This window comes from Pungitius pungitius, chromosome 8 (genome assembly GCF_949316345.1).
Source record: "Pungitius pungitius chromosome 8, fPunPun2.1, whole genome shotgun sequence".
Classification (NCBI taxonomy): Eukaryota; Metazoa; Chordata; class Actinopteri; order Perciformes; family Gasterosteidae; genus Pungitius; species Pungitius pungitius.
In genome coordinates, this window is record NC_084907.1 from 5,970,223 (window position 1) to 5,995,105 (window position 24,883).

A 24,883-nucleotide genomic window follows, 5' to 3' on the forward strand; every position below is an offset into this window, starting at 1 on the left:
AATCGTCCAAGCCAGCGTTGACAAAAAAAGGGGAGCAAATCTGCTGCTTTGCGTGGAATTAAGAAAGATTATGGAACAGTAAAAATGCAATGCGTCAAACTGTTTCCATCACACTCTGTGGTTAACCCCGTCCATGCACTTCCTGAGAATGCAAGGGCCCAAACACGCTCACAGTAGCATGCAAATACGTCTGCACGGCAAGAGGCCTGTCATATGTAAAGTGCTGAGATTAGTGATTCTTATCATTGTGCCATTTAATGACTGGAAAATGGAAATGAAATAAGGTCATGGAGTCAGCACCATTGTAGGGATGGATATATCACCTTCTGAAGGATTAGGAATACAACAGTTAAAAGAAAGAACTAAATGCATTAGATTTTCCAAAAATGTGTGTATATATGTGTGTGTCGAGGTGTTTTAAGTGCATACTGGGCCTCAGTTGAGGTTGAGCAGCTGTGACAGTAAAGGCTAAATGTGGTTAATGTTGGTTTGCTGTTGGATTGGATCGGTCTAGAATACCTTTGCACAGAATTAACAGTAGATGGAAGCATTATGATGCATCATAATTGTACACTGAATCTAGGCTTAAATCAGCTTTAAAATGAATCACTTACTACTACTACTTACTTATTTTAAATAAAGCCGAAGCAACTTACCCAACGATAAAACATGTAAAACAGTAAAACAATAAGGCATATTGTAACAAACGTATTAATGCTGATAAGAGTTGCTTTTGAATAGGTGATGAGTTTTTAATTTTTTAAGGATTTTTAAAATACTTGAATATAGCTTTCTTATATACATCTGCATTCCATTTGAGTGTACTGCAATTGTAATGAATAACCCACTTCACACATCCAAACCAATGTTTATACAGTTGTCTTAACAATATAATAAGTAAACAACAGAGGCGACTTATCACGCAGAAAGCGGCTTGGGATGTGATATTTTGCAACAAAAAAACAACAAGCAAAAATAAATTAAGCAGAAATCTCATCTTTGCATTTCAGGGACTCAACATGACTCACCTTGCAGCGACGTGATGACAGCTCAACTGAGTTTTTTGAAGTGAACTGCAGAGAGCAGGAGTTGCGCCTTCTCTCGTGGGAGGAATACCAATACTGATAACTTTGCATAAATTAGGTAGACGTGAGCAAAGAGGAGAACTCCGCCGTGTACTTTTGCCTATTAACAGTAATGCATTGGCATTAAGTTGCTCGGTACTGCCCGTGGTGGTACATCCTCCTGGCGCTTTAAGCGGATAAAAAATAGCTTTCCCTGTCTGGGTTCGGTGGTTAAAGATTGGCTACAAGGGCACGATATTATTTTACATAGAACCAATAACATTACAGGCCGTGCTCTTGGGCGCTCATTTAACTACAGAGCGTCGCCCGGTTTGCAATGGACAGCACCGCGCTCAAGTCCCGCCCGGCGGGGCTACAGGGGAGTCAAAAACAGGCAAACCTTGTCCATGACGAAATTTACGACGTTTGAAATGGTTTGTGGGAGTTGTAGTGCGTGGGAGGGACGGCTACACTTTCTATGAACGACACAGGCGCGGATCCCAAACTACATCTTCGCCATTTGTAAAAGTGCCAATACTTCTTGCATCAGCGCGTGTACCACACACTCACCGGTAAAGTTACAAACAGCTGCTCGTCGTCTGGTTTTAAAGTAAAATAAATACACCTTTAAAGCCAGTTTGGTCCACACATAGCGGAACAGTTACCAAAGGCTAGATGAAGCTCTTCGTCAGTGAAGGCAACCCGCACTGCCTCAAGGTGTTAGCTGCACTAGAAGTGACCGGAGTTCATTGTGACGTCCAGAATGTCAACCACGAAGGTAAGAAAGCATGGTTAGCTTTATATTTGACTGAATGTAATAATGATGTTGACTGAATGGGTTTGTCAAGTTCGATCTGAATCTGTTATGAAACGGATAGTTTTTATCCGCAATAGAAAAGCTACCGTTAGCTGTAGTCCTGATCAAGTAACGTTAGCTAACGTTAACTGTCAAGATTGACTTTCTCCCTGCGGCTGAGAAACCGCTAGAAAGCTCTCTTTTGTCCACCACTGCCTTCGTTTGTTTGGTTAAATGCTCTTCTTATTAGTGCAGCCTCGTGTAGCTTTTGTCTAACAGGCACAAACAGGCGTGGAACTCCTACCCGTTCAGTAAACAACAGCATAGCGGTTACCTGTCATCTCTGGAACAGTCCCGGCTTATACTGTACCTCGTTTTTTAACCAGTACCACGAGACGGACATTTGCGATCTATACTTTGTTACACAAATGAAAAACCTGCGGAATAACACGTTGATTCATTCTCGGTTCTTCTCTACTTATGAAAATGTTTATTAAGATGTATCATCACACCTAATAGAACCATACACATCCTTTCCAGTGTTTTTCCTACACCAAACGAAGACTGGCTTATTGCCTCATAAACAGACTTCCTTCAAATGAAAGTCATCCTGGACCATTGAGCTGTTGGTCTTTCCACTGCTCCAACCAATCAGTACATCTGGTTTTGTCAAAAATACATCTTCGGATTAAGCATGTCTGCAGGCCACGCGGTTTTCCCGCTCTGTTGGTCTGTAGTGGCGGTTTCTCTTCCTCCACCCTCATTAAACTGGAAACATTCAGTGGCAAAAGTCACATCAAAATCGATCGCAAGTGTCTCGGAAAATAGTCTTCCGTCTTGACTTCCGTTTAGTCTTTAAAACCACCTAGTTTGGTTTCGGAAACAAGCTTGGTCGGAGTTCACTTGACCAATGACTCATCAATACAGAGTGACTATTTTCTCAAGATCCTCACAGCAGACTTAACTAAAGTGAAGGATAAATGGACAGAAACAACAAAGCTTTTGAGCAGCATCGCGCCGAACAGCCACCAAAGCTCAAGTAGCCCTATAAAGTTCACCCATGCCTCCAGAATGACGCCATTGGATGAAGCCCTGGGAAGAGCACCAGGCACTACTATGGATGTGTAAAAAGAGAAGTGAGTACTGACTTGGACGTTATGGCCACCAGATCCTCCTGCGGTCTTCCGTATACCGTACTGTTGGATCTAAAAATATTTGCATTGAGAAAGACTGTAAAAGCGGTAAATAAAAATAAAATTACCGAAATATCCCTTAAGTCATTAGGTCTTTAAAAGCTCTAAGTCCACTAATAGCTGAATCCAGAGATATTTCCCGGCTCCATTTACGTAAAACAGCCTGAGACTAAAGCTGGGCCAAGTGCTGGGAGGCGGGATTAATGGGAAATCTAGTGCACTTGCTCCATCGGCCCATTTATGCAGATGATCCTTGGAGGATCTGGGTATTTTTAAACTCTGAAGCTGAACTATTTTCCGTCATGAGCTACAGAGCCACATTCATGTATCCAGTTCTCATTTTAAATACATTATTACATTTCTTATTACTCATTTAAAATCTGTAAGGTAACTATTACATAGAACCTTCCCATACATGCATACTGGGGGAGTGAAACATACAGTATTAGAAGTGGAAGTATGTAGGTGTATGTTTTCCTTTAACCCTATTTAAAAATTATTTTCTTATCATTCCATCAGGGAAGACTGAATGTTGATGGTGAATCCAACCAAATGACTCCTCCCCTTTAACGGGTCCAATAATGGCACATTTCCCGAAAGGCTCTTAATGCAAGGCGTCTTTTCAACTGTTACACTTATGTTGCCACTGTGATTTACGGCATTTCTCACTACATGCATTGTCTTGAAGACATCATGTAGATGCTGGTGTGGAGAGGCATTAAATTGATTAAATGGTAAAACATCCCGGCTTTGGGCTTATGTTGTGATTGTGTCAGGCATGTGAGCGATGTGTGTCCGTGGGAACAGGATCACTGAGATGATTAACCAAGACCATCTGGCATGCAGTGTCGCTATATGAATGAAATGTGGTGTACTAAGAGACACACTATGTATACAAACAATACCAGGGTGTAGAAGAACATTGTTAAATATTACTCTTTATGAAAAAAATTAATTGAATAGAGCACTGAGATGATCTCAGATTTTCTTGTTTGTTATTTAACATTTTATTGATTATAAAGCCTTAAATATTGCACATTTATTTGGGTAAATATATTTTTAAACTATATATATATATATATATATATATAAAATTTCTGCTGTATTGAATTCTTAAATCGCCATATAAAATTGTATTGTTGAACTGACATAAATAAAAATGTATTGTGATCAAATAAGATAATCCTCTGATCATCAGTATTGCTATAGTGATAAATTACACACAGAGAAGATCCATGACCCTTATGTCCATTATGTTCATTGTAGGTGATTCTAGTAATTAGTATTGAGGCTGAAAAGTTGTTTACAATCCTCAAATCATTTGATAAGTCTTATGTTATTAGTTTGACTTTAAGATGCAGTGATGGATTTATATTATAATATAAGGAACAAAAGAAGTTCAAATAAATTAGATCGAATGAATATAGAGTTCTTTATTTTTATTTTTTTACTTCAACAAATTAGATTACAGACCTAAAACCTCAGAAAGCAAGTCGCACCAAATATGAATAACGGTACTAATAGATTAGCGAGTACATATCTAAACATGCACAAATGCACATTGGCACCTACGTACACATTCAAAGGCTCATGTACTCAAAGGAATAATGACAAATGTGTAAAATTATTTAAAAGAAAGTCTAATTGAATTTAATCAATAAAACTGAATGAAATAAATGTGATAAATATGTCACTGACTTTTATAGAAGGGTGACATTCTTATTGGAGCAGGGTTAATTAGAAATAGGAATACCACTGAAAATAGAGCAGCGTTCTGTTACAAGAGCCCACCCTAAATGTTTAAGCCCTAAGGTTTAATGTAATGGGTGGATTTCCACAGTGTCCTTTGTTTTAGATACATGCTCATCTGCAAAACAATATTTTCTGCTGTTGTGTGTTGTTTGAGTAAACATTGTGATTTATTTGTATTTCCAGAGAGAGTTGTGCCGTTCCTCAGCCGCCCAGCCTTGCCGGCGCTGCTCCTCTCCAGTGGTCTGCACCTTTTCAGCCCTAATGCCATCTGCCGGTCGGTAGACCACTGCCCTTCATGCTTGGTCATATACAGTGTGAATGCCAATGCCAAGCTGGCATGCACGTGGAAGCTACTAATCATTGCCCTAATAAAATGCTTAGATATGCTACATATTTAACGGTCCGCTGACAAACAATCTGAGCCCCAAAAATGATGAAATTTGAGTTCGAGATCTCAAAACCCGGCCAAATAAAACACAAACTATACTAAGAATGGCTGTGAAAGACGCGTAGTGTAAAGGGTTGTCAGAAGACTAGAAAGGCGCTGTTCAAGTATCCATGTTCATACATTATTAATTGTAATGAATCCGTTAGCTTTGGCAGCGTCTTGATTTGGAAAATTAGCAATTGTACTTTGGACTGAAACTAATTTAGTAAAATACCACCCCTCCAAATGATATTGCCATGAAATATACATATGCAATAACATTTGGAGGCACATTGTAATTAAGTCTTAAATGTGAAGATTTTGTCTATATTTTAGATTTGTTTGTTTGGTACAAAAACCCTTTTTACTAAACGATCTGAAACTGTTTGACGGGACTTCCTTCCTTCCTCTCTTTTGGGACTCCTTAGATACCTGTTTGAAGTAAGTGGACAAGACTGCAGTGAGCTTTGTAATCGGTGGCTGGAATGGGAGGCCACAGATCTTCAGGTAAGCTCTCCATAAAACGGACCTTTCAGTTTGCTTTTGTAATCTGTTGTATAAAACATTAAACCTCTTTTAAAATGCAAACTATTTTCGGTTCATCTATTTGTCTGTTCTCTTTAGCAGAATCCTCTTACTGCTCCTCAGTGTCTTGCCAACGGGAACATAAATCCATGCAGCTAAAAGATTAAAGCTCATGCTTTCAAAAGAACAATGTACTGCAGAAATCTACCAGCATGCTCTGTAGGGTTTAAGAAAATCAATTGTTTAACCTCACTCATGCTTCTTTGGTCTACAGCTTGATCTAATGTCATTGAATCAATTTCTGTTTCTTTTTGTTTTGTGCAGCCTGCACTGCTACAGTGTCTTCACATGGCAGTGCTGCAGGGAAAAGGTTCAGAGGTGTCCAAGGTTCTCCAAGGGTCCCTAAACTACATGGAGCAAAGCTTGAGCAAAGTGAACACGCCATATTTAACTGGGGTACAGAATCATCATCTTCAGTTCCATCAATGCACTACCAAATGTTCACTTTCCATTTATTTAGTCATGTATACTTGAGAGGGACACAAGATAAATACAGGCATCATCAGGCTATACGTTACATGATCAAGTCAAAAGTTCATGATCCCCCCCCATAAAAGCTCAGCTGAGCTAAACTCAAAGTCTCCTCTGGTTCCTTTTTTTCTTCAGCTGCTGATGCTGAGCTAGTGATGCATTTTAAATTAAAAAGCACCCTCATGTTGTAAATGTAGGTGGGGTGAGGGATCTGCTCTCTGTAGTATTTGAAGCCCCTGCAGCAACAAGTCATCTGTATCTGTCACATATTTCATGTGCATAAACATTATGTTTTGTTAAGACTCTTGAGATTTGCATGGCTTGAAGGAACCCTTTGTAAAGGAAAAGTTATAAGCACACACACTGAGGCCCTCACACCAAGATACTCAATATTTAGTGAGATTCAAGCCCACTGCAAAATGGCATTTTGAGTTGGACTACTGACACAATCTGGAATATTGTTTAATTACTTAATGAAATGATGTGTTTCAGGATGCAGTTTCTGTTGCTGATGTTGTTTTGTGGGCTGCACTGTATCCTGTTTTATCTGACTCTTCACTAGCATTGGGTAAGTATTAATAAACCTTAAAGTTTGCTTTATCTTTCTTTACAGTATTGTGTTCCCTGTGTTTTAATGCTCCTTATTGCTTCCCTTTGCGCTTCCTTTTTTCTTTTTTTTTGTATTCCCTAATACCTCCCCCCCACCATTTCCCTGCTTTTTTTTTAAATCCATTTTTCAGGCGAGCACGCGTCTGTCAAGGCTTGGTTTGACCGTGGGGCTGCCATGCACAGTTGCCAGTCTGCTGCTCAGAAAGTGCTGCAGGGAAAAGGCCTGCAGGGCATGAAGAGCTTCATGCAGAGGCAGCCTGCCCTTCAGAGCAGCCCGTGCAGAGACACGCAGCCATGCAACGGCAACCCTGCTGAGGTATCACATCATTGGAATCACGATCAGGCTTTAAGCATTCTTTTTGAACAGAAATCTGAAAGGCTTAAGTGACTTAACTACACGTGTGCATTGGCCTCAGGAAACATGTACGCTCTGTGAGGTTTCCAAGAAAACGTCTTTTTTTGTTTTCTTGGAGGTCTAGCTGCTCTTACACAAACAACACCTTGCAACACACATGTCCCGTCACACATATCCCTTCCCACATATTCTGAAGGCATTTATAGTGTTGCAATGCTCTCCTGTCAAGCAGATGCAACCTCTGTGTGACCGTTAACCTGGCTGTATGTTAGCATGTAGAGGTTTCATCACTTTTTCTATCCTTTGTTCTCTTTCTTGTGTAAGCATGTGAGGATATGAAAGTTTTGCAGCAGCGCTTATTGGTCCCTGTTAGAAGAAGTGCCAGGGTGTGCTTACCTCGGATGGTTTAACGCTTTAGCTTCGGGCGTTTTGGGTTTGTGGTCAAAAGATCGAGTGGTAGCTGGCGATACAATTCTAAAACACTGGGGGTTCCGGGTGGCCCATATTTTAGAAGAGTGAAAAACAGTACAGTAGAATTCTAGTGACATCAATCGTTTTGTGTAACTTTCCTTAGAACCATTTAGATGTACCGTATTTTGGCGACTATAAGGCGCACTGGATTATAAGGCGCACCTTCAATGAATCGCCTATTTCAGAACTATTTTCCTATATAGGGCGCACCGGATTATAAGGCGCATAGAATAGAAGATACTGCAGTAAAATGTTTGACTGGGGCTGCGTTATGCATCCACTAGATCGGGCTGTGTTAAATCAAACTATTAAGCATTCTGAAAACTCTTCACTCCCATGGTAACGTTGTTCAAACGTTAATGTGAATATTAACAATATCGCTGAACCTCCAACTTCTTCAACATTCTTGGCAAATGCTTTCGTGCATCTTGCACCGAGTGGCAGCGGCTGGAACCGACGGTGGCGCCTCGCGAAGGACCGTCAGCTCCATCCCGAGATCCAACAACGAGCTTTTTAACTACAGAAGCTTTAATATACGCTATTGGAGCTGGAATTACCGCGGCTGCTGGCACCAGACTTTCCCTCCAATGGATCCTCGTTAACCAGTATGGATCAACCAATTGATCCATATATATGGCGCTACGGATTATAAGGCACACTGTCGTTTTTTGAGGAAAAAAAAGGATTTTAAGTGCGCCTTAGAGTCGCAAAAATACGGTATATAGATTTTAGGTTGTACAATCATCACACTGAAAAAAATGCAGTGAGTTATTCTTTGCCTGTTAACGTTGAAATGGAGTTCATTTTGATACCAAGTTCAGTCCTGATGAAAAATTATAGTATTGGAAATGAATTGAACGTCATGGCCGTATGTACCATATACACCGAAATAATATTTAACAAAATGTATTTCATCTGCAATATTAAAAATTGAATATGTACTTGTGGATATTAATAACCTTACAGATTGGTCTTTGTGTATGTGCCAGCTGATGAGTGTGTGCATCTTAATGCTTGTCTAGGATGAGGAAAGTGAGCGCGCGGTGTCCGTTGAGGAGATAGAGGCAGCTGCTCAAACCTGGAGTCAAGGTTTGAGCTCCTCTCCCTTGGCTGCAGACCGACAGCACCCCATGTGAGTGATACAAAGGGCTTTTGTTTTATGCTGTGAGCTCAGTTTTGAGATGGGAGCTCTTTTGCTTCAACCATATTTCCAAGTTAATCAATTGGAGCAATTTTACAGGGATATCTTAGTTATTTTCTTTTACCCTATTTTCCCGTATCGTCCTTCCAAATGTATGACCTTTTAAAGGGCTAATCTCTAAAGGCTGGGTTTTTCTAAATTGTGATGGCTCACTTCTGTAGCACTCGCATACACCAAACAATACCGTAACTTAACGATCAATATTCTGTTTTCATTGACTGGTTTGTTCTTATATCATTCGTAGCCGGGTTAATGGGACATTTTTCTCCTAAATGACCTGCAGTGTCTCTCCTTTTGAACCCATATGTTTGTTTGTTTCCCATCAGTTTGCCACAGGAGGGCAAGCGAAACCTCCTTGTGACCAGCGCCTTGCCTTATGTCAACAACGTCCCCCACCTGGGTAACATCATTGGCTGCGTCCTTAGCGCTGATGCCTTCAGCAGGTAGTCTGTCTACATGCTACATGTCTCAATCTCATGTCAAAATCTCGAAGAAAATAGATCTTAACCCACACATTTTAAATGATTACAGAAAGGCATTCACATTCATTTATACCGACTGGTTATTCAATCTATAGTTTTGCTCTTCCACTCATCCTGCTTTCTATCCCACTCACTGTCACTTATTATTTGTGACTCTTTATGCTCCTTTTTTTTTCCTCCCCCATTCTTTCTAACTTCTAAGATACGGCCGTCTGCGAGGCTGGAACATGCTGTACGTATGTGGCACAGACGAGTACGGCACAGCAACAGAGAACAAGGCCAGAGAGGAAGGTTTGACCCCGCAGCAGATCTGCGACAAGTACCACGCCATTCACTCCAGCATCTACAAGTGGTTCCAGATTGACTTTGACTTTTTTGGCAGAACCACCACCGAAAAGCAGACGGAGTAAGTAGAAGCAGGGACGAACGCTTTGATTAGCTTTGATGTGAAAAATGTAAAGACGGGGCATTTCTTTCATCACACTCAAAATTGAACGACTAAAAATACAGCTAAGCAGGGAGTTCCCGGTAATAATCCAGAGCAACCTGGGTATCATGTGGTTTTGACACTGCTTTGATTAGAAAACAGCAAACACGTTTCCATTTGATTACTTTACAGTTACGTAACATAAGATTAGTAAATTCCTGCAGTAGATACCGGTGTGTCTGTCGAGCTCTTTCAATCTTCCCTCCTAATCCCAGAGATTATTGACTATTCACCACTTAACTGGCAGTGGCAGTGTCGATCAAGGCAAAATAAATTGGAAATAGTGGAGTAAAGTTATTCATTTTATAACAATGAACCTTGATGTGTGGAGGTGAAATTAATTGATTCAAAGGAATGTAAAGTTGCCCTGAGAAATGTAAGCAATGAAGTTCGTGTGGATTCTTGAGTTTGTATAGTTTGCACATTAGGTTTTGGCTGTATGGGTCTATTAATAAAGACGGGAAATATGACTTTCATCAATAATTTGTATTTCGGTTGTCGTCAGTTGAAATGAGACTCTAATCCTTGAGCTTGTACATAGAAAAGGATTAAAGATTAAAACTTGTTTTGTTTTATGGGCTTTGCTTTGATAAGTAAAAATAACATCACACATACATCCAACCTTTCTCCTTGAAAAAAGAAACAGCCCACAGATTAAAAACTTTTGTCTTGATTCATAAGAAGTACTTTGGATTCTGGGTCTTATATTTGAAGATCCAACACCAAAGATTACCATGGGCTTTTCATACCATTTTACGGCATGTTTAATTATAAAAAAAACTAGTAACACATAGTGTCTTTGAGTGCTATATTTCTTGCTATATTGATCCAAAAAGTGGGGAACGGAAAATGGGTTAGTCGTTGAATGACTAGAAAAGTGTTCATGTGGCTTTTCAACTAGAATTTATTTTTCCTTGCATTCCGGACCCAACCATCTTATTCTTTCAGGATTGCCCAGAATATTTTCTGGAAAGTCCACAAGCATGGCTTCCTCATGGAAGACACCGTGGAGCAGCTGCGCTGTGAGAACTGCAAGCGCTTCCTCGCCGACCGCTTCGTAGAGGGCATCTGTCCCCACTGCAGCTACGCAGAAGCTCGCGGTGACCAGTGTGACAAGTGCGGGCGGCTCATCAACGCCGTGGAGCTGAGGGTAAGCAAGAAGGAGCGCGAGCGATGAATCAATGCTGGTTATTGCTGTTGAATTGACAATGAGCATGAGAATGATGGCGTCGGTGAATGGTGAGTGTTGATGGTTGTCCCCTTTCAGGAGCCCCAGTGTAAAGTCTGCAGGCAAACTCCAGTTGTACGCTCCTCCAAACATCTTTTCTTGGACCTGCCAAAGGTATGCCTTTCATACTGCTCTGTGCAGACCTGGTTAGTCCGTGGTGCAGATTAGACAATGCGTGCTTGTCTTGATCCCGTTTTAGAGGGAACAAAAAATCAAGTGTACAGTCAATTTCCTAGTCAGACAGCTTGTTATCCCGCTTTTCATTTGATTACATAATCGACTTTACTCGTTAGCTGTGGTTTGGCGTGATGACATTCTGTGTTTTTGTCAGCATTTTCCTTCTCGCTGTGTCTTTGCTGCAGCTAGAGGCTCAGTTGGAGCAGTGGCTTGACAAGTCAACCAGCACAGGAGACTGGACAGCAAATGCCAAACAGATCACTCGCTCCTGGCTGAGAGATGGCCTCAAACCTCGCTGCATCACCAGGGACCTGCGGTGGGGGACGCCAGTACCTCATCCCGACTTTAAAGAGAAGGTCTGCTATCGTAACCGAGAGTAAAACATATTTGTTGTTAATAATTTGTTATGAAGTAGAAAAGATTCACACCACTTTGTTTAATTATTGAAGCCCAACTGCTCAGATAAATTATTAAAAAATGAATGCAAACACTTACATATATTTATAATGTCTTTAGCGCTATAAATGCGCCATCGACTGATGATACTGCAGTGCTCTCTAATCAAGAGACTGATCTTACATGTCGAAAACATGTAACACTGGCTGATTCTTTTTAGTACACCTCTAAATGTCCCCAGACACTAATGCGTGAAACTAACTGAAGTTACATTGTGCATCTTGTGGATTTTTCATTCCTTTTGTTTTTTTCCATAAAATTTCAATTAATTTCTTTATCGCAAAGCGTCACTCTTGCTGCTTTTGCAGGTGTTCTACGTGTGGTTTGACGCCCCCATTGGTTATTTGTCCATTACCGCCAACTACACCGACCAATGGGAGAAGTGGTGGAAAAATCCAAGTCAGGTAACAAACCCCACCCCCGAACACACACATACACACACACGTCAGGAGTTATGAGCCGAGCCGTCTAATGATGCATGAGCTTGGCACAGATAGCGTTCCCCTTACAACACAGAATTGGTCTGATTGCTTTTTTTCTTTGCTCCATCTGGTCTTTCGCGCTCTCTGTTAATAACGCAGTGTTATTTCTGGCACAATATCACCTTAATGAGAAACAGATGACGCTGTAACCTCTCGGATTATGAATAATAAGCCCAATCAGTCTTGTAATCACCGTTGCCATGTAAAAGTAGAATAATTATAATGTCTGGGGGGAAATGCAGAGCTTTGGCACCCTCTTAACAACAAATGTGTTCATTTACACGTGGACTCCTTTTAACTGTTTAAATGTAAATTTGTTGTATTTACACTAAAGATGAAAACAAATCTTCCTCGTGTGTGTGTGTGTGTGTGTGTGTGTGTGTGTGTGTGTGTGTGTGTGTGTGTGTGTGTGTGTGTGTGTGTGTGTGTGTGTGTGTGTGTGTGTGTGTGTGTGTGTGTGTGTGTGTGTGTGTGTGTGTGTGTGTGTGTGTGTGTGTGTGTGTGTGTGTGTGCGCGCGCGCGTGTGCAGGCGTCTGTGGATAGAGAGAAAAAAAGAGATGGGGGTTGGGGAGAGCTGATAAGTCCTCTTTGAACTAGATGATCTCATGATGATCTAATATGATGTCATCCTCACTGTCCAGTGCTCTGCCTCTGCCACTAGGTGGAGCTGTACAACTTCATGGCCAAAGACAATGTGCCATTTCACAGTGTGGTGTTTCCCTGCTCCCTACTGGGAGCGCAGGACAACTACACTCTGGTCAACCACCTCATTGCCACTGGTAAGCACTGGATTGTGTCTGCCGGCCAGTTAACCCAACACGGACGTGACAAATCACCACGTTCGGTTTCAGCTTAGTCATTTTTTGCTGTAACTTCCCCCCGCAGAGTATCTGAATTACGAAGACACAAAGTTCTCAAAGAGCCGTGGTGTAGGTGTGTTTGGAGACATGGCCATGGACACGGGCATCCCGGCCGACGTGTGGCGCTTCTACCTGCTCTACGTGCGCCCAGAGGGACAGGATTCAGCCTTCTCCTGGGCCGACATGGCTCTGAAGAACAACTCCGAGCTGCTCAACAACTTGGGCAACTTCATCAACAGGTTGATGGCCACATACCGTTGTTCCATATGTGATTAGCTAATGGTAGAATTTAGACTTTCAGTTTCACTAATCAACAATTGACACACCAATCACCTCATGCTAATTCCTTCTAGCCATTTGACTTTGAGACATTTCCTGCGTGTTTGTGATCGTTTTTCTATTTAAATTGTTCTCATCGGACAATTTTAGTCACAAGTGAAGGTAAGAAAAAGTTGCTCACATTTTGTTGATAATAAGTTTCACTCAAAAAGTAAATATGCAACGCAAGCTGTCATCCAGTCCAATTAACCAGTAAGTTTTCAAACCGTTGTACTCAATGAAAATAAAGTCTGTTAGCGCAATAACTATTACAGGAGACTCACCCTAGTTTTCTAAATTTGTTTGGGATGGCGTAATTTAGCCCCAATTACATTGCCTCAAATGATTTTTAAAAGATCAGGGTTAAATCCCACATCAAAGATTTTTCTCTGCAGCTTTTTTTCAAAGTACCTTGATCTTTAAAATTGGTCTCGGGCAGCAACGTTGATGCCTAATTGGTTCAAAAATATCTTGTAGGTTGCATCCAGCCTGAGGTGTTGGAGGTAAAAAAAAATTTAATAAAAAAAAGTATTGTGCTTCAAAAAATCATTTCTGTCCCTGCCGGGATCCAGTTACCAAATCACTACATCATCAGGGACAGTGTGTCCATCTTGGGGCTGCGTTTTTGTTTTAATTCTTAAACGTTTCTGGGCTGTGGTGTTGAGTTGAAGCGTTGACTGTCCGCGCTTTCAGCTTGACGAACTGTCAACGTAAATCCTCCCTTTCCCTGCGGCAAATACCGTTTTATTGACTGCGATGTCTCAGTTATTGTAACGGCAACAATGTTGCTCTTTATTCTGAGGATGAAAAATCTCAAGGCTTCAGTTTTCATTGGTAAATTAGTTTCACCAATTTAAAGACTAAAACAAATGAAGAAAGCAGGTCACACAAAGTTCATGCTCAGACATCAAATTTTCCGTTCATTGTAAATTTGACAGTGGTCTGGCAGACTGTACTCAAAGGGGGGGGGGGTGAGAGTGTGTAAAATATAGAACAGTCTGTTGCATCAGATATGACAAAAACGTTCTCACTACCAACATCTTCCTGATGCACACACTAAAGTCCTTTTTTAAAATTTTTATCACTGAGCTCCAGACACTGCTACAGTGTCGAGGCGATGCAGAAGCTGATGAAGCTGAATGTCGCACACTGTTGTGTGAGTTTCCTCTAGCTGAGCACTTTATATCATCTGGCAACAAAATCTATAATTTATAAACATTTAGCAAGTCAAGCAACGTGGCCTCTCACGGTTTCTCTCGCGGCCTTTTTTCACTCCTTTCCCATATTTTTCTCTGACCTCCTTCTCCTTCTCACCTGCAGAGCTGGCATGTTTGTCACTAAGTTCTTTGAGGGCAGTGTTCCTGTGATGGAGCTCCAGCTGGAAGATAAGAAGCTCCTGGCTGTGGTGGGCTGGGAACTGCAGCAATACATCCAGCTAATGGACAAAGTCAAGTAAGGCTCATGGACTCACAAAAGGTTGATGTTGGGATATCAGTTCATTTTGCTTTCAAGAAGTAAAGCTATGTTTGTCTTTAATTAGATTAACTCGGTAATTTAAAAATGATTCAAATGTGTGTGAGACTATAACTCTGTACTCTATTTAAACTTTTTACTAAAGTAAATTTGGTGTATTGACTCTGTCAGTGTCACACTGCCATCAATTTTCTAATGAAATTTTCCCCCCAGAATCCGTGATGCTCTGAGACACATCCTCAACATCTCCCGCCATGGCAACCAGTACATTCAGGTCAACGAACCCTGGAAGAAGATCAAGGGAGGAGACAAGGAGAGGTGAGCGGGCTTTGACCAGTTTGGCACAACCTGTATTCCTGTAGATTCACACACAGCGGACTGATTGGCGTTGCAGATTTTTAAATTCCAATTTGACCTGCCCTCTCCAGGCAGCGTGCGGGCACGGTCACCGGAGTGTCAGTGAACGTCGCCTGCCTGCTGTCGGTGATGCTGCTGCCGTACATGCCAGCTGTGAGCCGAACCATCAGGGATCAGCTCAATGCGCCTCAGTCCTGCGTCAACACCATGCTGCAAGGCACCGGCACCTTTGTCTGCTGCCTGAGTGCCGGCCACCGCATCGGCACTGTGAGTACGGCACCGTTCATGCACTCTGACTGTCGGACCTCCTGCGTGTCGGCGCTGGGTGATACAATGAGGATGCAACTGGCTGTCAATATTCTAGTACCCTGGAGGGTACATACATACACAACACACACACACACATATATATGAGGCCTCGGAACAGCAAGTTTCTCTCAGGCCACTTGTCCCTCCAGGCCTAATTGTGGTGACCAGTGTGTGCAGCAGCCTGTCAACGCTGCATTAGATCTCCAAGACTACATTGAGTCGTGAGAAGCAGCAGCAGACCACCGTGGGCTGGTGTCAAACTAACACAGGATACACAATGCTGCTGTGAAAGGGTTGTGCTCATGATTGGAACTAAAGCAAAGCAAATTTCTCAGATCTCTTCTTTGTTGTTCCAAGACGAGCGCGGGTCTCCAGGTGCAACGGCCTTTGCCTGCATCCTCAATCGCAAACCTTTTAAACAAAGCGTGTAATATATATATAATTTTTGTTCCCCCTTGCATTGGCAGGTTAGTCCGTTGTTCCAGAAACTGGAGGTGGACCAGATTGAAGCTTTGAAGAAGCGATTTGGTGGACAGCAGGTACTTGATGTTTATGATCTCTAATGGTCTGTGCATGAGTTCATACAAGTCTTCAAGTAATATAGGTTGACTATTTATGAATAATTGAAAAAATAAATATTTGAAAATGCATTGCCGTTCAGGGACGTCTCTCCACCATTTAATGTTTAATATATTACGCATCCATCATATAAATACAAAATAATCCCTCTTTAACTTCTCCTCAACCCCCTGCCTCTAGCCTGATGATGAACCACCTAAAAAAAAGGTATCGAGTGGTTCTGCTTCTGCCTTCACTAACACTAGCCGCTCATCTAACGTGCTCGTATTTATTTTAATTAATTTTGCCCCTCATTCCTGTTTGTCCAGAGTGATTTGCCGTCCATTTACTCTTCGTGACTGGTCAACATTTTGAGTGTCGAATGTCATTGTTTGAAATGAAAGAAAATAACCATCAAAACCGTTTCCGATTTAATAATGATTTCCATCTGTCTGTTTGCGCCCTCAGATGACAGCTCAGAGCGCCGGCAGCGCTCAGCCCGCCGCGCCAGCAGCGCCCGCCGCTGCCACCACCGAGGTGGTTTCGGTGAACGGCGTGGATCCAGAAAAGGCCAAGCAGCTCACGCAGGCTGTAACTGAGCAGGTGAGATGGCTGGTTACTGGCAACACGGTTCTGTCATCAATCGTAAACCCGGTCCTTAAATCCCAGAATCAATCCGCAAAAGTATAAGCGAAATAAATTTCTATCGCATCTTTTGTCAATAGATCTTGCGCAACAGCCCGCTGCGATAAATGTTGGCTTTAAGTTTAAAAGGTAGTAGTATCTAATAATTGATTTTTGCTCTTAATGCTTAAGTCTGTCATCAATTTGTCAAAATTGTATTTTCTCAAATTATGATTTTTGAAATTTTAAATTGTGCACACATTAAATGCAAGAGTATAGATTTTGGAAGAGTATAGATCAATTGTTTGAATTCTCAAACTTCCAAGTCAAGACAAATGCTTACAATTAGTAACGCCCATATTGATGCCTTATTTGTCCATAAAAGCTCAAAGTTAAATGAATGACAAATGTAGGTGTAACAAATCTATTTAAACCCTGACATTTCTATCCACCACAGGGGGAAAAGGTGCGAGCACTCAAAGCCCAGAAGGCGGAGAAGGCCGTGGTCACAGCAGAGGTGGCCAAACTGTTGGACCTTAAGAAACAGCTGGCTCTGGCTGAGGGGAAGAGCGCTGAGGCTGCACCTCAGAAGGGCAAGAAGAAGTGAGACAGAATTAAAATGAAGGCAGGTTAGCGAGAGTAGAATGGTTGGAGGTATTATTGTGGTGAATGGGAACAAGATGTACACTAAAAAGGGAGATGAGGGTATTACCTCAAGGCAAAGCCGCGACAAGACAATGTGGCGTTGGCACGGCGGACTGATGAAATGTTGGATGGGCCGACGAAAACACACAGACTCAAATGAACACCGCTACAGAAAGAAGGGATTTTTTTCCAAATCCCCACACCAAAAGAAACTGATTTTTATACTCTCCCTGTGATACAGTCAGCATACGCTATTAGTGTCAAAGTGCGTTTTTTTTTTTTATCCCTTGGAATTTTTTTCTTCCATTTGCTACATATACCTTTTATTGGATCCAGAAAATAAATGGATTAAGTTTACCTGAAAATTGTTTTTACTCTCCCCTGTTCAATTAAAAAAAACATCACATGACAAGAAATTCCACATTTTCTTTTATTGCAAATTTTGGATTACAATGAAGGATAAAATAATGGTATGGTTATATACATGTATTTGATGCGAATAATAAAAGCCATGCATATTACTCTACAACTAACACTTTTCTTCTACAGTGAGAAAATAACAGTGGATATGTTTGCATTTTACAGTACAAATGTGTATATATATATATTACAATGTTCTATAAAAATAGTAAACCAAGGTAGAACATCTTGTGGGGATTATTTCACAAATTCCCATATTGATAGAAAAGTCAGTTTAAAAAGTATAGCTGGGTCCTACTTAATATAAATACTCATACACAAGCCATGGGTTATAAAAAGGTAAGAAAGATTCTGAATATTCTCATACTCACACACGGCACTTTCAGACTTTTCCTGAGCATTTCAACTCTTCAAAAATTGGGGCAAATAATCTCTGCTAGCCAAATTGCAGCCCTTAACGTAGGAGTTACAATTATTGCAAAATGGCAAGAATGAATGACATGAAATGCACTCACTTAAGTTCCCTTCTGTCCAACATACAAATGCTCCTGTTATTTCTGCCATCCTCTTTGCTGGAACGTGTCAGGCATTCTTAAAATGACAAACACTCCTCCAGCATGGTATCATTTGCACTTCGACTAGTCCGTTCTTCCTTAGTACATGCTGCGTCTTTTCATTTGCCGCATTGCTGTGGCAGCCCTTCCTCTGTTCCTTGTCTTGACTTTCATCACTTTCCTATTTCTCGCCATTTTGAGCTGTGTTCAAAAGTCCTCTTAAGAAAGAAATCTTTGGTTTACATACTTTTCTGTCCAAGAGGCATTTCATGACCACCGTATCGCATCTTTCCCCACCACTGCTTATTCAAATTCTTTAAGACCTGTCATCTTTTCAACATTCCTTACTTTCACTTCACCCTCACTTCCTGGTGTTGACTAGTCTCTCTATCAGGGCTCTCCGTGTCCTCTGTACCTCTTCTCCCAGCCTGTCAATCTCCGCTTTCAAGCGCTCGTTCTGCTCTGTCAGCTCCTGTACCTTCTTCTCGTTGTCCTGCTCTCTTTCTTTGCGACTCTTTTTTGCCGATGACAAGGACGGGGATTTGTGCTGTGTAGAGGAGGCAAATGAGGACAAGGCACTGTTGTCCCGCTCGCTGGTGGTCCTCTTGCGTTTGCCCAGGCAGGAGGACGGGTAGACGGAGGGTGAAGAGACGGGTGAGGAGGGAGAAGAACAATTTTGAGATGGCGACTGGGAGGCTGAGGAGGAGCAGGATGGAGAATCTGGGACACAGGGGAGTTCCTCCTCGCTGGCTGAGGGAGACGCAGGATGGACATTACCTTGGTGGTGGTAATAATAGCCGCCGCTGATCACCGCCCCACTCGGATCCACCATTCCCACTCCTCCTTCACTCAGCAACTCAAAGAACTCCGGAGGCAGCAGATCACTGCTGCCTCCCGTCGAGCCGTCTCCCCTTCTCCTGCTCTCAGCCTCCGTCCGCCGCTCTTCTGCAACCGCTGGACTCATGCAGGATGAAGAGGAGGAGGAAGAGGATGAGGTGTGATGCAGAGGCTGGGTGTGGATCTCTTTGGTCCTCTGGACACCGTCGCCCCACGTCTGGCCTCCGTCCGTCAGCCACGTCAGAGAACAACTCTCCAGAACATCCAGAAACTCCGGCTCTTTCTACAAAAACGCAAAATGGGTAAATGTCAAAACCTTCAAAACATGTGACATATCACAGAAGTTTATTTCACATCCCTTGGTGTGTGAATGAGTTTTAAAAAATAAATTGCAAAAAGGAGGAATATCAACCAAAATACAATGGACGACAAACACTCACACTCATCGTGGGTGTGATCGCCATTTCGTCCGTCGAGCTACTGACCTCGGTGCACACGGGGCCACGAGCAAGTTTTGCCCCTCCCGTGTCGGAGCCCAGAATATCCTGCAGGTCCTCATACCACGCCTCCAACTCTGCACCACACAATGGCCCCACGCCGGGGGGGTATGGCGGGGGCAGGTGTAGCCACTCGGCAGTCATCTCGCCAGTCAGTCGCAACACACAGGTACTCGGCCACACGGTTCACACTGGACCTGAGGGAGGAGGGAAGCAGACATGCCCTTTACTGCTCTGCCACTTGTTAGTAATGCAGCGATAAGCTATGACGACGTGTACCATTACTGAGCACAATAATAAAGGAAACTACACTAAGTGATCTGCTGGGTTGAGAGATCAAATAACAGGGACATCGAGTGAGGAAATAACTGCACTGCAGGGAAATTGATAAAATAAATTTCAAGATTTCAACTAGGTATTTTTAAAAAAGTATAACCAATAGGTTTTTAATAAACCATTTATTAAATCTAAAATCAACCTCACAGAATCCAGCAGTTAGAGTGTCAGATGTGAGAGTTTACCTTTGGAAAGTCTGTTATCAAGTCTGCCAATTTGTTGGAGATAGCTTGTCCCAACAATTCTGCAAGAAAAACAAGTTGAAAGGTTGGTTGTTTTTTCTTATGGCAGATTCGGAAAATGATGAATTTAAATGATGATGATTAAACAAATACATTGTTAAAGATTGTTAAAATGATCAATAAGGATGGAGGTAACAAAAGGCAGAACTCTTCTTCTTGTAAACAAAGACCAACATGTTCCTCTATTGCGCCCCCTGCTTTCTACGGTCCTCAAAACATCTTGGGATCGATAAACAAGTGGTTAAAAAAACCCGACAAGTTAATCTATCGATCCCTCCAGGTCTCACAGGCCGGTGTAACGCCTTTCTTCAAGATAACTTAAAAGATATCCACAACAACAATTACCAAACAAGACTAATAATTACAGCGTGTAATATAGACTGTATGGAACTGAATCGTTTTATTTAAATACGGATTTACGTTATCTATAATATTTATTTGAAATATCCAAACAACAGTGTGGTTAATTAATGAATCTCAAGTGATGATGATTTTTTTTTTTAATCATCTCCGATTGTTGTCAAATGTTAATATTTCACACAGCACAGGCATTTTAACTTGGGTTTTGTAAATTGTACCAATTTTTGTCTTTTGGCATTATATTTGTATTCAAAATTGTAATATTTTCTTCTTTAGGTGGGTGTCATGTCCACTTTATGCCAAGACAATTACGTCATGGAAATGAAAGTCCAGGAGGAGGATTGGGCGAAACAAAAGGAAACGTTGGGAGAGGAAAAGAAAATAGTGTGTTGTGGGAAACAAAGACAAACAATACAACATCACTTCAATCATACTAAATGTTTACTATAAACGGGTTAAAAGTGGAAAAAACAAAGATAACGTTAGCTGTCAAAAATAAAAGCCGTTCCGTTTCGAGTCGATAGCCCAACCAGTAATGGTTATTACGGCCAGACGTCACACGGAGTAACCTTATTTTATTTAATTTAAATGACTATTTATAAAACAAACTGGATCTAAAATAAGATATTGTGGATTAAACACCAATTTGAGACGCCTGTCACAACGCTCAAAATCCTTCTTGGAGAACTTCGCAGTCCGCCCGTTGACAACTTGTCAGACCGGCAGACATGACGCAAAAAAAACATCGGAGATGGATTAAGACAACTGCTATTCCAAAATTCTACACTGGAATTACTGCCAAAAGCACGTTTTGTTTTTTTATTGTATTAACCTCAGGTTAAGTAACTTAACGTTAGCAGTTACCCCCCGAAAGACTGAAAAACCGACCGACTAGTTTATCAAAAGTATTCGGAAAAAAATCTTCACTTACCCTTTTTTTTTTATTCGCTCGCCTTCTCGACTGTCTCGAACTCGAATGTGGATATTTTAATAAAAATTGATGATAGCTCATGTTAACCATTGTTCAGTCTTCAGGGCTGAATGTGATTTTTCGGAAACTCCCGGTGGTGTTTATATCGAGAGAGAGGCCAACCGAACTATGCACGGGAAGGCAGTTTCACCACAGCCTAGCTGGCTGTGTGTGAGTGACGCAACAATAGTCCAATCAGGATAGCGGAGATAAGATCTTTGCCCTTAACGACATCCAATGGGGTTACCCTAAATATGGCACTGGGGCGGGGTTCGCGGTGTCTTTGCTGCTGCTTTTCAGTATAGTTTGTGCGAGCTGCAATTGTGATGCAGTCGTAAGACGGCCAGGACGAATTTGGGGCGTATGGGAGTCACATGAAAGGAATGATGCAATGCTTGGCAACCAATTTCTAGCTGGGGATAACACCAGCAGAATCAGAACATGTTTTATTAAAGAGTGTTGGCTCTAACTAAAATCTAAAAATATACATATATGCATGGATACCTAATGTCGAAGAATTGTTTGTTTCCGGAACACAAAAAGTTGAATCGATTTTTTTAATCCATTTCCCAGTTGTTGTTTTTTAACGTAAAAATATTATTTTTTGTTTTATCATCCGCTTGTTTTTACCTGAGGCTAGATTACAGGTACGCACACACACCCATCATTCCATATCCCACGAGGTAAAGAAAACAAGAATAACCGGTCCCCCGCCGAAACGACACATCTGTACCGGACCAGCTGTGGTCATGGACGACACAGGTCCTTTCTGTGTCCGGTATTCGTAGCATGCAGCAGACCAGACTTGTATGTACACATGTGGTTTATTGTGGGCTAAATTGCCGCCCCGCGAGATATCAAAACATACGCAAACTGAGCGCTGCTGGGTGGGATCCAACAGCAGGCTGTCCCCTCTCCGCGGTCCGGTTACACATTCAGCAGCTGTGATGGCATTCTGCACAGTTTTTCTTCTTCATAAGACTAGTAGTAATAATGAGAAATCAACTTTCAATGATTTTGTCTCAGACAGGTGTGTTATAATCAATCATGTTTTATTTATTTGGCTCCTGTTAACCTGTAAATCCCCAAAATACAAGGTTGAATCTAACAAGAATAAGATAAACTTAAAATACCAAAATAATGATTTCATTTCACCCCACCCATAAAATGGACCTGCTGTGATGCTGTCTATGTAGATGTTTTTTATATTTAAAATAGCACAATTCGCAACTATGAATCAATTTAACTAACATTGCCCATCGAAGTCTATGGGTAACACTGTGTAAAAACGTACTCTTTATAATGTTCGCAATTGTGGCTTTGTTTCACTATATGTACTAATTTGTGTTTATAGATGGTTGATAATTAAGTATCTATAGGGATTTTCTTAAAACTATTTATAGAGTTTTAGTTGTTCTTTAATGTCACATTTACAGACATAGCCTACGAAAGAATGTGATGAAATACGAGACTGAATCCACAGAGTTCAACAAGGTCACCGCATCAGAGGAGCCTGGCAGTAAATGTTATCCTGTCATAGTTATTGTTGAATGGGGAACACTAACAAGGTAAAAAAAAAAAAAAGCGAAATCAACAACAACAAAAAGTGACAACAAAATAAAACGACGTTTCATCATGCGCTTCACCCAGCTCCTGACACATTCTGCCCTAATCCTAAACTCAGCGCGCGCGCGCACACACACACACTGTTCTTCGTGCACGGCTCAACGTGCACAGCCCCCATAGCAACAGCGCCAAGTAGCGAATAGAAAGCTCAAATACTGTCTCTAGGACCCGGGTTAAAGCGCTGCAGGAAGCACCGTGAACACGTCACGACTTGAGTGGCTGTTGCTGAGTAGTTCAGCGTACTTTCTCACCCCCCCCCCCCCCCACACACACACACACACACACACACACACCGACACCCTCCCTCCTGCCGTCTGTTTATTTAGTCGGTCCCGTCGTCTGTGTTGTATTAATTATAAAAAAAAATCACCGTTCACAACCCCAGATCTCGTTTGCCTCCTTGTTTTCAGATTGACTGTCTCTTCTAAGTACACCGGTTATAATTCAATCAGAAAGACTAAAAGTAAGGATACACTGAGTAATTGATAGAATCATTTAACGAGCCTCTATTGTGTTTTTTCTCATGTGCCAGTGTGTAAACAAGCGCTCTGTCTGGTCACGTGAAACAGCTTTAAGATGAGATTTAGGTTTTAATGAACGTTGAGTGTATTTGCCTTATGTTGTTTCTGTGATGTTTACTCGATATATGTTGTTCTCACTAAATTTCTATTGGTCTGTCTTGTCAATGTAATTGTTTTAGCAGATGCACACAATAACTCATTATCAGAATGTATTTGTAAAAAAGCCAATCCAGTTATGTCCATATAACTTTTACACACTTCATCCATTGTGTCTTTTATGAACACTAAACAACCCAAACAAACTGTAATAATTAGTGAATAAATACTTTTATATAAAATGTATTAATTTAATTAAGGTTATCTTTGTTGTGCTGCCACATTAATCCAAAAGAAATGTTAGAGTTTTGAACACAACCAAGATTCAAAGAAAAAAAAAGGAATGCGGTTGTGCTCGGTTATTCAGGTTTGGAGTTTTTAACAAATTTTGGTCATTTTTCGCTGTGGTTTTATAGACATAAAGAGTCTGGGGGAATTTCCAGCCGCAACACTCTCCTTTCTCCGTCATGTGCCCTTGGTCAAGGCTCCACACCCAGTTCCCCCCCTCTCACACACACACACAGACACACACTCAGACACACACACCAGCTGTCGGAATCCTTTCCCTCTCTGAACTGAGACCAACCGATACAGCTGTTAACATGTACAGTGATACAGTAAATCCCCCTTTTCTCTCTCTCTCTCTCTTGGCTCGCCTTGTCTCCTTGTGTGCTTTAACTCTGGGGACCAGCTAAATGACATGTAATGTAATGTAATGTAATGTACCAGACATCCAGCAGACGGTCCTCGAGTCCTCCACACTTTATCAGACATGGCCTATTGGTCAAATAAGTATTAAAAGAAAATCTCTCGTTGTGTGTGAAATAAAAAGCAAAACTTGAAGGTTGAGATTCTAAGGCAATATAAATGGGATATTTCTGCCAACTATTACTTACAGTGCTTTGTCTGCAATCTTTAGGTCCCCATGGTTACTACATCCATCTCCTTTGCCAATGGCCATCTCAGCCGAGGCCAATAATGCCCCTCTCCACTGTCTGGATGATGCTCATTAATAGACTCATTTGCATTTTGATTTCCTCAAAA

The 24,883-nt window shown here is 41.5% G+C and overlaps 3 protein-coding genes across 13 annotated transcripts in view; 1 reads left to right on the forward strand and 2 right to left on the reverse strand.

Annotated features, from left to right (window-relative positions):
• The window catches only part of arhgap9 (Rho GTPase activating protein 9), a 33,262-nt gene extending 31,950 nt beyond the window's left edge, over positions 1–1,312 (reverse strand). For 5 of the 9 annotated variants that reach the window (XM_062564173.1, XM_062564172.1, XM_062564175.1 and 2 more), the window contains exon 1: positions 1,029–1,312. The gene's annotated coding sequence lies outside the window, so the exon portion shown is untranslated. The remainder of the gene's footprint in view (positions 1–1,028) is intronic. The other 4 variants (XM_037489908.2, XM_037489909.2, XM_037489906.2 and 1 more) reach the window with 2 other exon arrangements.
• Positions 1,313–1,569: 257 nt separating this feature from the next.
• Positions 1,570–17,714, forward strand: mars1 (methionyl-tRNA synthetase 1). 2 transcript variants are annotated; one of them, XM_037489904.2, is made up of 22 exons: positions 1,570–1,842; positions 4,989–5,079; positions 5,661–5,739; positions 6,082–6,213; positions 6,781–6,856; positions 7,029–7,213; positions 8,746–8,855; positions 9,251–9,367; positions 9,609–9,812; positions 10,842–11,043; positions 11,161–11,235; positions 11,484–11,654; positions 12,063–12,158; positions 12,898–13,015; positions 13,122–13,335; positions 14,735–14,866; positions 15,101–15,205; positions 15,316–15,511; positions 16,021–16,092; positions 16,313–16,339; positions 16,580–16,714; positions 17,193–17,714. In XM_037489904.2, exons 1-22 carry the CDS (start codon positions 1,740–1,742, stop codon positions 17,340–17,342), a joined length of 2,790 nt encoding a protein of 929 aa, XP_037345801.2. In that variant the 5' UTR covers positions 1,570–1,739; the 3' UTR covers positions 17,343–17,714. The 2 variants fall into 2 exon arrangements, with proteins under 2 accessions (XP_037345801.2, XP_037345802.2); XM_037489905.2 differs by lacking the exon at positions 16,313–16,339 and having other exon boundaries at positions 1,571–1,842.
• An 82-nt stretch (positions 17,715–17,796) lies between these two features.
• ddit3 (DNA-damage-inducible transcript 3) lies at positions 17,797–21,725 on the reverse strand. 2 transcript variants are annotated; one of them, XM_037489910.2, is made up of 4 exons: positions 21,558–21,725; positions 20,210–20,268; positions 19,632–19,885; positions 17,797–19,474 (listed from the first exon to the last, which is right to left on the reverse strand). In XM_037489910.2, exons 3-4 carry the CDS (start codon positions 19,830–19,832, stop codon positions 18,716–18,718), a joined length of 960 nt encoding a protein of 319 aa, XP_037345807.2. In that variant the 5' UTR covers positions 19,833–19,885; positions 20,210–20,268; positions 21,558–21,725; the 3' UTR covers positions 17,797–18,715. The 2 variants fall into 2 exon arrangements, with proteins under 2 accessions (XP_037345807.2, XP_037345808.2); XM_037489911.2 differs by having other exon boundaries at positions 19,677–19,885; positions 21,558–21,724.
• Between the last annotated feature and the right edge of the window lie 3,158 nt (positions 21,726–24,883).

What these genes read in the sequence shown, in the direction of transcription:
- ddit3 (XM_037489910.2), bottom strand. Translation starts at nt 19,832, where the DNA reads ATGACTGCCGAGTGGCTACACCTGCCCCCGCCATACCCCCCCGGCGTG. An exon ending in CGATCACACCCACGATGAGT is followed by an intron (nt 19,475 to 19,631) that starts GTGAGTGTTTGT and finishes GCGTTTTTGTAG; the next exon opens with AAAGAGCCGGAGTTTCTGGA.
- mars1 (XM_037489904.2), top strand. Translation starts at nt 1,740, where the DNA reads ATGAAGCTCTTCGTCAGTGAAGGCAACCCGCACTGCCTCAAGGTGTTA. An exon ending in AGCCCTAATGCCATCTGCCG is followed by an intron (nt 5,080 to 5,660) that starts GTCGGTAGACCA and finishes GGGACTCCTTAG; the next exon opens with ATACCTGTTTGAAGTAAGTG. An exon ending in TTTTCTTGGACCTGCCAAAG is followed by an intron (nt 11,236 to 11,483) that starts GTATGCCTTTCA and finishes TCTTTGCTGCAG; the next exon opens with CTAGAGGCTCAGTTGGAGCA.